Source organism: Gadus chalcogrammus, chromosome 19, assembly GCF_026213295.1.
Source record: "Gadus chalcogrammus isolate NIFS_2021 chromosome 19, NIFS_Gcha_1.0, whole genome shotgun sequence".
Classification (NCBI taxonomy): domain Eukaryota; kingdom Metazoa; phylum Chordata; class Actinopteri; order Gadiformes; family Gadidae; genus Gadus; species Gadus chalcogrammus.
Genome location: NC_079430.1, coordinates 14,993,762 through 15,006,857, shown reverse-complemented (window position 1 = coordinate 15,006,857; position 13,096 = coordinate 14,993,762). Strand labels below are relative to the sequence as shown.

The 13,096-nt window shown below is 50.9% G+C and overlaps 1 protein-coding gene across 2 annotated transcripts in view; it reads right to left on the bottom strand.

Moving 5' to 3' along the window:
• Positions 1 to 1,082: 1,082 nt before the first annotated feature.
• Positions 1,083 to 13,096, bottom strand: part of ppp1r12a (protein phosphatase 1, regulatory subunit 12A) — a 49,545-nt gene continuing 37,531 nt past the window's right edge. The window contains exons 14-26 of one of the 2 annotated variants that reach the window (XM_056578113.1): positions 12,581 to 12,811; positions 12,103 to 12,243; positions 11,519 to 11,609; positions 10,940 to 11,110; positions 10,097 to 10,265; positions 8,749 to 8,867; positions 8,530 to 8,595; positions 7,581 to 7,597; positions 7,289 to 7,406; positions 6,817 to 6,921; positions 6,363 to 6,410; positions 4,256 to 4,306; positions 1,083 to 1,184 (exon numbers count right to left, since the gene is read on the bottom strand). In XM_056578113.1, coding sequence (XP_056434088.1) covers positions 1,098 to 1,184; positions 4,256 to 4,306; positions 6,363 to 6,410; positions 6,817 to 6,921; positions 7,289 to 7,406; positions 7,581 to 7,597; positions 8,530 to 8,595; positions 8,749 to 8,867; positions 10,097 to 10,265; positions 10,940 to 11,110; positions 11,519 to 11,609; positions 12,103 to 12,243; positions 12,581 to 12,811 — 1,414 coding nt within the window. In that variant the 3' untranslated portion in view covers positions 1,083 to 1,097. Of the gene's footprint in view, positions 1,185 to 2,693; positions 2,999 to 4,255; positions 4,307 to 6,362; positions 6,411 to 6,816; positions 6,922 to 7,288; positions 7,407 to 7,580; positions 7,598 to 8,529; positions 8,596 to 8,748; positions 8,868 to 10,096; positions 10,266 to 10,939; positions 11,111 to 11,518; positions 11,610 to 12,102; positions 12,244 to 12,580; positions 12,812 to 13,096 lie in introns of those variants that run through there. The other variant, XM_056578112.1, reaches the window with a different exon arrangement.

The following is a 13,096-nucleotide window of genomic DNA, read 5'->3' as shown; positions in this document are numbered from 1 at the left end:
GCATGCCATGTGCTGATTCAAACGATACATTACAGAAACCGACCTCACTACCGACTAAAGAACAAAGGGGGCGGGGCTAAATAACAAAGGGGGCGGGGCTAAAGGGGGCTTCGGACACAGCAGAAGAGTGGAAACAATATCCTACCGGCAATGGACTCGTCTTTAAAGCGTTTAAAAAGTAGAAATAAAAATGCATATTGCACATAAAGTGAAAGCTTAAACTCTGTCTTGTTTCAGAAAAAGCAAGATTCGTCTTTATCTCTCGCTTTTTTGTCTCCCGTCGGGAAGAAAAAAAGACAAAAAATGTTTGGAAGGGGTGAGAGTTTGGGGGAGGTGGGGTGCATGAGCCTGTGCACGCATCTGGGTGGGGCATGAAAGGGGGCGACAAGGCTCACGCGTGTGTGTGTGTGTGTGTGTGTGTGTGTGTGTGTGTGTGTGTGTGTGTGTGTGTGTGTGTGTGTGTGTGTGTGTGTGTGTGTGTGTGTGTGTGTGTGTGTGTGTGTGTGTGTGTGTGTGTGTGTGTGTGTGGAATTCATGACAGACTTTCAACGAGAAAACCGAAACGAAAATGGGTTGGGGGGACAATTTGTCACCCCAACAGGTCGGAGGGGGAAGGTAAAACAAGGTGTCTCTGAGGTCGAGGGAGGTGGAAAGTCAAAAGAAAGATGGATACAAGTGTTTTTTCTTACATTTTTTTCCTTATGTACAACTAAGGCTTATTGGTTAAATAACAACTCTCAGGCGCCCCCCCCACCCTCTGTGTTTCTACGTCCCCTGCTGCCCCTGCTCCACCTGTCCTCTGTAAACTCAGTGGTTCCATCCGGGTGATAAGATGTCTGGGTGGAGGTGGAGTTGGGGGTGGAGGTGGGGGGGGGGGGGTGGAGGGACAAATAGGAGGTAAAGAAAGGGTACGGGGGCGAGAGAAAAGGATCTCTCTCATTTCTGATGTCTGTTGCAATTAATATCTAATATGTGCGTTCCATCGGCCACTGCCATGGAGGGGTTGGGGGGGGGGGGGGGGCGTAGTGATGGGCAAAGCGGGGGGATGCGGGGGGCGCAGAGGACTGGCGGGGGCTTTGGGGGGGAGGGGGAGGTGTCTACTTGGAGAGCTTGCTGATGACTCTGATGAGAGCTCCGTTCTCGTCTTTGAGTCTCTGGTTGTCGGCTTTCAAGTCCGGTAGCGTCTGAAAGACAGAGAGAGAAGGAGAAGGAGAGAGAGAGAGGGAGAGAGAGAGAGGGAGAGAGGGAGAGGGAGAAGGAGGTTAGACAAAGTGCGGACACACACACACACACACACACCTGGCTGTTAACCCGACGGTCCCGGGTGGCAAACGGTTAATTGCAGCGTGGGCAGCAAACTTGGACCAATCACAAAGCCTCCTGAAAGGACTTTAGATCTTCATTTGTACGAATGGTTTTGGCTTTCCTCTGCGTGCCGAGACAGAGGAGAGAGAGAGGGGGGAGGGGGGGGCAGGGGATGGAACCAAACACAAACTGGAGCCCCGAACGTCTGGGGAGGCGAGGGAGAGAGCAGAGCCATGCAAAACCAGTATGGCTGCCGGGCCACTGCTGCCAACGGGCAAGGCAGCCAACCGGGATTCAAAACCACAGCACAAACAAGCACCTCGATTTCCGCTCACCCAAACCGAAACGCCGTGGTTTGGCGGAGAGCGAGAGCCGAGAGTGGTTTGTCTTCCAGGAGAACACGAGGTCACGACGGGCGGTTTGAGAACATAGAACGTACGACGTTCCGTCAAATCCACGACGGCGCAGGCTCTGATTGGTTCAGAGCTGCGCCTGGAAGGTGCTTCGGTGAAACCGCAAAACGCCAATGGTTGTATCGAGTCAAGTGGAATGATGGTCGAATCAACCTGTTTTTATACACACACACACACTACGGCAAAACACGATCATCTTCCTGTACAGCCAAATGTATCCTGACTGACATTTTGGGTCCCATTTGCAAAGGTTTCAGCATGTACAACAAAGTTTCAGAATCGTTCAATTATCGGGAGGCACATGCCCGAGCCTTTAACTGAAACCGGAAGTTATAGCGCCCCCTTCTGAAACATGTTTGGGGACCTGCTTACCGGGGATATGTATACAGTATATTCCCAAAATTGGACAACTTTTGACCAGTCCACCGCAGAGATAATGGCGTCACCAATCCAATATCATAATAATACCCATCCCCTTGAAAAGCTATCCACAGACACTCTGAATACCCAACAGGCCGCAGTCATGCAGCGGAAGCCAAGACCGCGAACAGAACGCAACCCTCGCACCCTCGGACGGACGTGGCCGGAACCAGGGGGTCAGGGTGCGTTTAGAGGGAACGAGGGGGGTGGGGTCGCGTCCCTTTACAGTACAGTACAGTCGGGTGAAACGGGGGGCTCACAGATCAGGGGTTACTGATGAGTGACAGTTGAAGTCTAAAACCATGCTCAGATCAAATTGTGTCACCCCCCCCCTCCCCCCTTTCCCTTAGTGATGTGCTGTAAGAGGACAACAAACCATTCAATTCCACGCCTCTCGGAGGTACAAAACAAACGCACCCCCCTCGACAACACCTCCAAACCAGGAGGTTTGGAGCAGCACAGGGAAAAGGGGAAACGAGTTCACACGCAAACACACACACAGACGCACAAACACACACAAACACACACTGTGTGGACGGCTGGGGCACCTGCCTTGCTACGGGGACGTGGCGGAGCGCGAATGGAAGGCACAGAAAAGAGATGGGATGGATTGGAGGAGCGTGAACGGAGGGGGGAGGAAGGAAGAAAAGGGGAGGAGGAGGAGGAGGTGGTGGTGACGGAGGTGGTTTGTTTTGGGTTTAGAGGTCGATGGAGGAGGAGGAGGAGGAGGAGGCGGAGGCGGGCCGGCGGTTGCGGGACTGCGAGAGCTTGGCCACCACGCGGCCCAGCGCCCGGTTCTCCGTCTGCAAGCGCTCCTTCACCTGCCGCAGGGCCTGCACCTGCTTTACCTGGGGCAGGCTCTGCAGGGGGCGGGGGAGGGCGGGGGAGGGCGGGGGAGACACAGGGGAGGGGGGAGACACAGGGGAGGCACAGGGGGAGGAGGGAGGGAGGGAGGAGACAAGGGGGGGAGAGGGGAGGCACAGGGAGAGAGGGAAGGCACAGGGGGGGGGAGGAGACACAGGGGGGAGACACAAGGGGAGGGAGGGAGGGAGGGGACAAGGGGGGGAGGGGGGAGAGGGGAGGCATAGGGGGGGGGGGAGGGGGGAGACACAGGGGGAGGGAGGGAGGGAGGAGACAAGGGGGGGAGGGGGGAGACACAGGGGAGGGAGGGGAGACAGGGGAGGGACAAGACACAGGGGGGGAGACATGGGGAGACACAGGGGAGGGAGGGGAGACAGGGGGAGGGAGGGGAGGGACAAGACGCAGGGGGGGGGGAAGAGACATGGGGAGATACAGGGGAGGGAGGGGACACAGGGGGAGGGAGGGGACACAGGGAGGCGGGGAGGGGGCGAGGGACCATGGGACACAGCGGAGCAGGAGAACGGGAGAGAGGAAATGAAAGGATGGTGGAAGGCGAGAGAAGAGGGTCAAAACGGGCGAAGAGGGAAACGGAGGAATGTGGAAGTGGGTTAAGAGGAGAGGGGGGGGGGGGGTACAATACAGGGACGATGTGAAATAATAAGAGGGAACAAGGAGAGGAACATGAGCACAGAAGAGGACAAAGAGTTTAGAAAATGGGGACAAAGTTTAGACAGCGAGTAACGACTAGCAATGCACGGGGGAGCTCTAAGATAACAGAGATGGAGAGGTTGACGACTGGCCTAGGAGACACACACAACATGGCTCGATGAGATTCAGTGGTTATTGGTCACCTGATGCGTCAATCTGAGATGATTGGACCCCCTGAAGCTTAAGGGTAAGTTCATAACCTTTGGCTGATGTTACTTCTAGGAAAATAACTGCCCCTGTATTTTATTTTGCTGGATCACAGCGTGGAACATTATCTGGCAGAGGGAATGTGTTCCCAGTGTCACCTCAAGGGGGCGCTGTTAGGTAGCGAGCTGATCCTGCCCAAATGAGGCTTCTACTAGGTCATTATCAACATGTTGAGGACTGGATCCTTGTCCAGACTCCCTTTGAACACACTTTTTTTAAATACTGTGTCTGTTTGTCTGTTTGTCTATCTGTCTCTGGGGGGGGGGGGTTCTCTGTGGGGCTTGTCTGTGGGGGGCAGGCTTGTGCCTGTGTGTGTGTGTGTCTGTAGAGGAGGACTTTACCTTCAGCTCCTCCTCCATCTCAGAGATCTTCCTTTCAAGCGCTCTTCTTTCCTGTGGGCGGGGGAGAAGAGCGTCACTGAGGCGCACATACACACGCTGCAGGGTTCAAAGGTCAAAGGTCCAACACAACACAACACAGGCTATGCATGTGCTAAAAGACACCGGGTGAGGGACGGGGACAGGGGGGGAGGGAGGAGAGGGGTGAGAAAGTTTGGGGGTGTTGCACACACACACGCACACGCGTGAACACACGCAGGACTGTGAGGTGACCGCTTCGGCGACCTCAGCGTCAGAATGGGAGCGAAAGAATGAATGGATGAATTGATGAATCGATGAATTGATGAATTAAGACATGTGGGACAGCGGGAGGGGGATATTGATCAGTTGGGTTAAGACTCCAGAAAGAAGATTCCTGGAACATGTGAGGGATTGTTGGTCCCGTCCGACTCCAGGTAAGATAACGGGCCCTTTGTTCATTCCAGACGGGGAACAGGCCCGTTATGCAGCGGACATTTTGACAGGTCATAGCGGGGTTAACACGGGTGCAGTGGGCGAAATGCTTCAGGGTGTGGCTGCCTTAAGTGGCTCACAGCCAATCCAGTGAGACCGCATACACCATATCAGGGCCATACTATAGGGCAGTGGTACTCAAATGGGGGTACGCGTACCCTTAGGGGTAGCTTGGAGTACCGCAGGGGGTACGCCGTAAATCACAATTTTCTTTCTTTTTTTTAAAGAAAGGTGAACTATCATTTATTTCTCCCGTGCCGTTGTGCTTCTTAGCCAACAGTTGCATGACGCACAGGCCCATGTTTCTCACTAAATTGGGAGTACTTTCAACCTTTTAATGTTCATGTTTACACTACCATTGGACCCCACATACATTATTTATGTTAATTAGGGGTCCCACCGAAAAACGTAGGAACCATATTATATTTGTTAGTATTATTTTACACTAGTAGAAAACGTTTGAGAACCACTACGGTAGCGTATTAATTACACCCGTCTTCAACCTGCAAGACATGTCAAAATGGCTGCTGTAAGAAGGGCCAATCAGGGGAGGGGGGCGGGGACATGATGACCCGAGTCTGAGTCAGTGAGCCTTCCTGGACTCTGGTCTACAGAATCTGGACAAACACGACATGGTGACCACACACTGCCCGGAAGGTCATGTGACAGGAATGATGTGAGAGAGACTGAGGAAGATGGACCCAAAAAAGGAGCGCGAGAGAGTAAAGGGAAAGGGAAAGAGAGGGGAACCAAGAGAAAGAACGAGAGAATGGGAAGAGTAGGAAAAATAGGGAAAGAGTGAGAGATAGAGGCCAGAACGGTAGAACAACATGAGCTACAAAGAAACGACTACAAGATAGCAAGAGAAAACAAAGTTAGAAAGCCACGATAAATATACACGTACAATAACAGAACCGACCGCGAGAACACATGAGAGAAAGTCAAATAAAATGAGACGAGGACGAGAGACAGAAAGAGTTCGAGAGAGAGACAGAAAGAGGTCGAGAGAGAGACAGAAAGAGGTCGAAAGTGAGACAGAAAGAGGTCGAAAGTGAGACAGAAAGAGGTCCAGAGTGAGACAGAAAGAGGTTGAAAGTAAGACAGAAAGAGGTCGAGAGAGAGACAGAAAGAGGACGAGAGAGAGACAGAAAGAGGACGAGAGTAAGACAGAAAGAGGTCGAGAGTAATACAGAAAGGGGTAAAGTGAGACTGAGAAGGTAGAGAGTGAGACACGAGTATCGCGGGCCATCCCCCCCAGCTGCTACTGGAGCTAGCGATCAGAACGCGTGAGACAGGAGGACAGCCAGCAGTGGAGATCAGCTATAAACTCTGAAGAAAACCATACCACCACCACCAGCAGCAGCAGCAGCAGCAGCACCGGCCCCCAGCTGATAGTGGGGCCTGCCTGCTACCTTCAGACATAAACCCAGGGGAGCCACACGTTACCACGCAGCCAGCCACCAGGGATCAGCTCAGTTAGTCCTCACTTGAGACTTTAGGAGATGAATAGCGTACGTTTTGGGGTCTCTCAGGCAGAAGCGTTACAACATGTCGGATATGGGAGTGGTGTTAAAAAAGGTGAACAAATGGCGGTTACCCTTTTCTCCATTTCCAGCTGCGACCGGTCGGCGTAGCGTTCCTGCCTCTGGAGAAGGGAAACATTGGAGGTAAGTGAGTGGGCGGGGCTAAGGCCAACTGACAAAAAACGGCATTGTCAATCATAATCATAATTCGATTGTATCGCTTTTTTGCACCAAAAAATAAATCGATTAAACGATTTTTATCGGACAAGCAACCAGCTAAAAACACAACATATCATTGAGCAACGAACATAAGATTTATTTTATATAAAATACCAAAATGATTGATGAAATAACCAAATTATAAAATCAACAAAATGTCAGTCGACCGACTAACAAACAAAGCTCAGCACCGATCTCAGCCGTGCAAGTGTTATTCAACAGAGAGTGTAGCCCTCTAAAGTGATATTGTTAAGGTACGGGAGCGGAGTCAGTAAGGGGGACAGAGGCAACCAGGGGGGTCATGCGTACCGCCGTGGCCTTCTCCAGCTGGAGCTTCAGGTCCGCCAGCTCTAGGTCCGTGTCGCGTAACTGGGCCTTCAGCTTCTCGTTCTCAGCTAGGATCTGCTCATAGAGCTGGGGGGGGGAGAGAGAAGACCTGGTTACAGCACAACTCGGACTGGGAATATAGTGCTGCTTTAGAGCTGTGCACGCCTGGCCTATATTACATCCTATTATTTTTAGGATAAGAGGCCACAGCAGAGTGATAACCAACTGTCAGCTTGCAAAGAAGAGCATGAAAAACAACTTTAACAAACAGACTATAAAAAGACCAGTTAAATGCCCCAAAACACAAAGACTGGCGTCAACCGTTTAATTTTGCGAAATGTATTTCAGCAGAACTGCATACATTTTTCATGACATGGCCAGGGACCCTGAAACCGAGAAAACTACGAGGATTTACAAGAAACAAAAATCAATAATCAATAAACGGTTGGAATACCTTCTTGTAGTCAGTGTTGTCGTCCCTGTCTAGCCTGCTCGAGTAGGGCCTCCGACCGTCGCCATAGGTACGGCCGCCCACCGACTCATTGCGTTCATAGGAAGTGCTGCCGTCATTCCTTTGACCACAACAAACCGCTTTTTAGTCAAAGCTTTATTGACAACATTGAGACAATTTAATTGAAATTGCTGGAAAAACAATGTTTTGAAATATAACTGTCCAATGCGTAGTACCTGCGCAAATAATAACACTCAACATTTATAAAGTGCATAGAAAGCAGAGTTTAACATACCTTGACAGTCTGTCGCTCTGTAATGAAAATGCAAGAAGAAAAGTATGAATGAGTATTCTTCCATCGATTCCCTTTCCATGCTGCTCAAGTTACTTTGAACAAACAGGAACATTTGATATCTGAATATCCGACCTAACCTTGTGTAAGTGAAGCCCCTGATTTAGCTAGAATTTGAACAATGAGAAAAACTTTCATAAACAGTTTGGTGGAGACAAAACGCAAAAGCGTAGGATCTTACTCCAGTTTTCTCCTATTTTAGTAACTGACAAAATGGCATCGATGAATCTGCTGACGACCAAATAAGACCTATCGCATGAAAATAGTTACAGGTTTGCCTTAACATATGCCCTGCAAAGTCCAAAAATAAGATGAAAGAAAGCTTGGTGGGTAACAGGACATTTATCTGTTGAGACCCTGGCCAAGCACAATGCACTGCCCCAGTGCCTTTCTTAACTTTATTAAGAATCATCTCAATAACAATGCGAACATCTTCAAGGTAGAATTGCGTTAACCTCTGTGTGTCTTAAAATACCTGCTCCCAGACCGGCAGTTATGTGTGAGTGGAACTATGCATAATGTTTTTAATGCAAGGTTATCGTCACAGATGGCAAAACAGGGTGACTGTTAGAAATTCATAAGAGGGTGGAGGGAGGTCTATCGAGGCCAACCGGAGATTGAAAATATGTAAGCTCTCAGCTGAAAGACACGAGACATGACACTATAAGCAATGAGAGGTTTAGGAGGAGTCTGCCGTAATAGCACTCTATGTAAGCAGCTCACGCCCCTGCTGCTTAAACACGTGTGTGTGTGTGTGTGTGTGTGTGTGTGTGTGTGTGTGTGTGTGTGTGTGTGTGTGTGTGTGTGTGTGTGTGTGTGTGTGTGTGTGTGTGTGTGTGTGTGTGTGTGTGTGTGTGTGTGTGTGTGTGTGTGTGTGTGTGTGTGTGTGTACCTGAGGCTCGCTCTTGACGCTGCCGTCCTCCGAGTCCGACTGTGGGTCGGCGTCATTCTCATCGCTCTGAAATATGATTAAAAATATGAATAATATTCATTATAATAATCAATCAGCTAAGAGGTTTCTCAAAGTGAACATGCATAGTAAGATGCCATTCAAAAGGCGTGTTGTTTATTGATGACAGAACCTTCCCCCCCCCCCGGGGGCGTGGCCTACCTCGTGGGTCCAGAAGGACACCCCCGTGGAGCGCCTCTTCTCGCGGGGCCGCCGGCGATCCCGGATGGAGCGGGGCTGGGACTTGTCCTCGCCCTCCTTCTCCTCCTCCTTGTCCGTCTCTGTGGGGACAGAAGGACCACCGCGGGCTAAGAGTTAGCCGCTAACCCTTTGAGCAACTCTAAATATTGACCAGTGTGGGCTAGGGCTGTCAAAACGAACTTCGCTATTCGAATATAATTCACATTTTTAAAAAAAGGAGAACATTCGAATGCGGCAACTAACGTTTGAACTTTTTTTTTTTTTTTTTTTTAGCACATTTTATTGACAAGTCAAGAATTACATTAAACTTTTGCAGGACCGCTTTTTTAGAACAGTTAGCGGCTGAGGAAGAGCCACGGTCGAAACAGCCAAGAATAACATCGTAAAATAGCAGTGTGTGTGTGTATTTGAATGATTGAACATCAGCTTCTTCATTAAACATCATTGCTTGAATATTTCTGGCGTTATATCTTACCTATTTATATAAGTTTTGTATTGATTTGGTAAAACTTGTTGCAAATGTTACATAACAGATTTGGTTGACGCGCCCTCTAGTGGACGCGGGACGTAGGCCTAATAATAAGATGGTATCGGTGTATATAATGATATAAAATAAATAAATAAAAAAAACATTAAAATATTCGAATATTATTCGAATATTCAACATAAGAAGCATTAGAAATTCGAATATGATTTGAGGGGAGGATTGACAGCCCTAGTGTGGGCCGAGAGTTAGCCGCTAACCCTTTAACAACCACCGCAGGCTAAGAGTTAGCCGCTAACCCTTTAGCAACTCAATATAATGACCACTGCGGGCTAGGAGTTAGCCGCTAACCCTTTAGCAACCACTGCAGGCTAAGTGTTAGCCGCTAACCCATTAGCAACTCGATAGAATGACCCCCACAGGCTGAGAGTTGACGCTAACCTCTTAGCAACTCAATATAATGACCCCCACAGGCTAAGAGTTAGCCGCTAAACCTTTAGCAACTCAATAGAATGACCCCGACAGGCTAAGAGTTAGCCGCTAAACCTTTAGCAACTCAATAGAATGACCCCGACAGGCTTAAGGTTAGCCGCTAAACCTTTATGAACTAATGAGTTCTCACCACGTATACAACACCTCCAGAATAATGATAAAACACCACTAACTTGTATGTTCATGTAAACACCACCTTTCGCGGACACTGACAATCTAAGGTGCCCCTTTTTGTAGTTCTATATAATCATAATTCATCAAGACTACAAATCCCATGACCAGGGGAAAGCGATGACCGAGTGCCGTGCGCGAGCAGCGCCGGGCGTGGCTCACCCTTCTCCGTGTCCCGGGAGGAGCGGCAGTAGGAGGAGGTGATGCCCGTCAGGGAGTTGGGTCGGTGGAGGGAGGAGGAGGAGGTGGAGGAGAGGGGGGCGGAGGAGGAGGTGCTCACGCTGCTGGAGGTGGTGGAGGAGGTGGCCGAGGGGCGGTACCGCTGGTAGGTCTGAGGGAGAGAGATGGAGAGACGGAGATGAGAGAGAGACAGAGAGTGGAGAAGTGAAACAGAGCGACAGAAAGAACGATGAGTGAATGAGACAGAAGAGGCCGAGAGAATGAATGAGTGAGACAAACATGATTGAATGGGAGCGAGTCAAAGATGAGACAGAAAGAACGAATGAGTGAAACGGGCAGAAGTAGTAGACGAGTGAAACAGACAGAAAGAACGAGTGAGTGAATGAGAGACAAAGACAAGAGAGACAGAAAGAACGAGTGAGTGAATGAGAGACAAAGACAAGAGAGACAGAAAGAACGAGTGAGTGAAAGAGACGGAAAGAACCGATGAGCGAATGAGCGAGACGACGACACGGGAGAGGCAGAAAGAGCGGATGACAGGGTGAGAGAATGAGAAAAACATTGCCGCACGCGACAGAGAGAGAGGGCGGGACGGAGATCCAAGAGGAAGGGCTTTAAAGTGCCGCCACATGCACAGAAACATAATTCAGACGATCAAAAGACACACTGGTGTTCTTTAAAACACCACAAACCTAAAACATACTTCCCCCCCCCATTTAAAAAAATAAAAGAGTTGTGGAATCTAAAATGGCAACATGGCCCCTTTCTCTGTCTCCATTCTGCTGAACCCCCCCCGCCCCCCAGGCCACGGGCCGGGCCGCGCACCTCGTCCAAGCTGCGGTAGCGCGACCGGTAGTCGTCCTCCCTGGTCTCCGTCTCCTTGCGCTCCTCCTGCAGCTTCTCCTTGTCCTGCTTCTCGCGCTCCTCCTCGCGGCTCCGAGGGGTCCGGCCCTTACCGATCTTCTCCGCCTCCTGGAGGTCCGTCAGGGTCACGCCCTGGAGGGGGGGGGGGGGAAGAGGGGGGGGCAGGGGTGAGTGGTGCTGCTCTGGGTGGTGGTCAGTGCTGGGGTGGACGAGTGAGTGAGTGGGGCAGTGAGTGTTTCTCTGGGTCGAGCCCTGGAGGGGGAGACCGAGGGGGGGGAGGAGGGTGAGGAAGTCGCTCTGGGGGACGGTTAGCGGTGGGGTGGAACAGTGTGTGAGTGAGGGAGGGAGCGTTTCTCTTGGTGATTGTCCGGTGGTGGGATCGAAGAGTGAGTGAGTGTTTTTCTGGGTGAGCGCGTGCTAAAGTGACTGAGTGTTCCTCCGGGGGATTGAGGGATTGACTGTTTTTTCTGGGGGATTGTCCATTGGTGGGGATGTAAAAGTGAGTGAGTGTTTTTTCCACGCGAGCGAGTGCGTCTGTACCTGGGTGGACCTCCTAGACTGCCGCGCCTGCCTGGAGCGAGCCTTCCTCTGAGACTCCGACTCCTCGTCCCTCACTGGCGTAAGGTACGACCTGAGGGACACAACAGGGCAGATGGAACACATCATACAGACGTGGGAAAGGACATCTGTCCCGCATACAAAGTGAGGCTGTGGCCTTGGGCAGCAGTCATCTTCCTTCCATCTTCCAAGCATAACAGTAGCATATCAGTCCATATCAGCATATCAGTTAAACTAAATCTAAATCAGCATAGGGACTGCTGTTGAACACGATAAAAATAGCAAAACCAGTTCAAAACTACATTATTTTAGACTATGGGTTTCAAAAACTAAATACGTTTTTTTTTTCAACCCAAAAACACGCGAGGCAGGAAGGCCATGTTCTGCCAACAACATTGACACTCCCCTCCTCCACAACGTCATCTGTCCTTCATGGTTGTCGCGTCTTCCATACATGAATAGTAATGCGATCGTCCTCGACCCAGAGCCGTCACGTGACCCGGGCGGCGTCTGCGCTATCCAACGGCCACTGGTCGTCACCCGTCCGACACGAGCCCCGCACGTACCTGCGTCTCTCCCTGCCGTCCGAGCCGATGATGGTGCTAGTGGTGGAGGAGGTGGTGGTGGTGGAGCCAGTGTTCATTGTGGGGATGACCGCCGCGGACTCCTTCTCCTTGTCCCGGTCGGAGCTCTCCTCCGACCAGTACCTGGCCACAAGGAAACGTTTCCCAACGTGAGCGAGAGCAGAAGCACTACAAAATGGCTCCCGGGCTGGCTGAACCCACGAACGACGGAAACGGTGTTGTGCGTACAACACACTGCTACACAATTGTTTGATTTTAGGGTGGAGGGTATGATTTAAGTTTGCTTAGCCGAATTAAAGCACCCTTTTCCGGAGCAGATATAGAACCAGCATCGCACCCACACCCACACTCACCCAGCAATATAAGGTGGTGCAGGGGAGCTAATCAGCACGGTTCCCTTTAACAAGAACACCACCAGCCACGTCATGCCAATCCCCCCCCACCCAAGGACGGAGCGTACCTGCTGGTGAGGCTGGTGGGGGGCCGGGTGGAGGAGGTGCCCAGGCTCGAGAGCAGACCGCGGTGGCCGGTGGGTGAGGTAACCGAGGAGGAGGAGGTGGAGGTGGTGGAGGAGGTGGTGGTGGTGGTGGTGGTGGAGGAGACGGGGCTGGAGGTGGTGGTGGTCGTCGGGGAGGTGGAGGTGGTGGTGGAGGTCAGGTCCTCGTGCTGACCCCGCCTGCCGAAGGAGCCACTGAAGGGACACGACATTCACTTTAATACGTTGCACCATGAGCAGGACCGCTGATGGGACGACGGCGGATAGTTCAGCACCAACCCCTCCCTGGGTTAAACCAAGACCGGTTGGTCAGATTGGTTCAACTCAAACCCACCATCATTGCCTAAATGTGGTGATAACGTTTATAAACTGGATGGATAAAATGGTTTATTCAAAGGACATTTAAAGTGGCATCTGTCTAGATCAGTGGTTCTCATATGGGGGTACGTGTACCCCACAGGGTATTTTGGAGTACAAAAG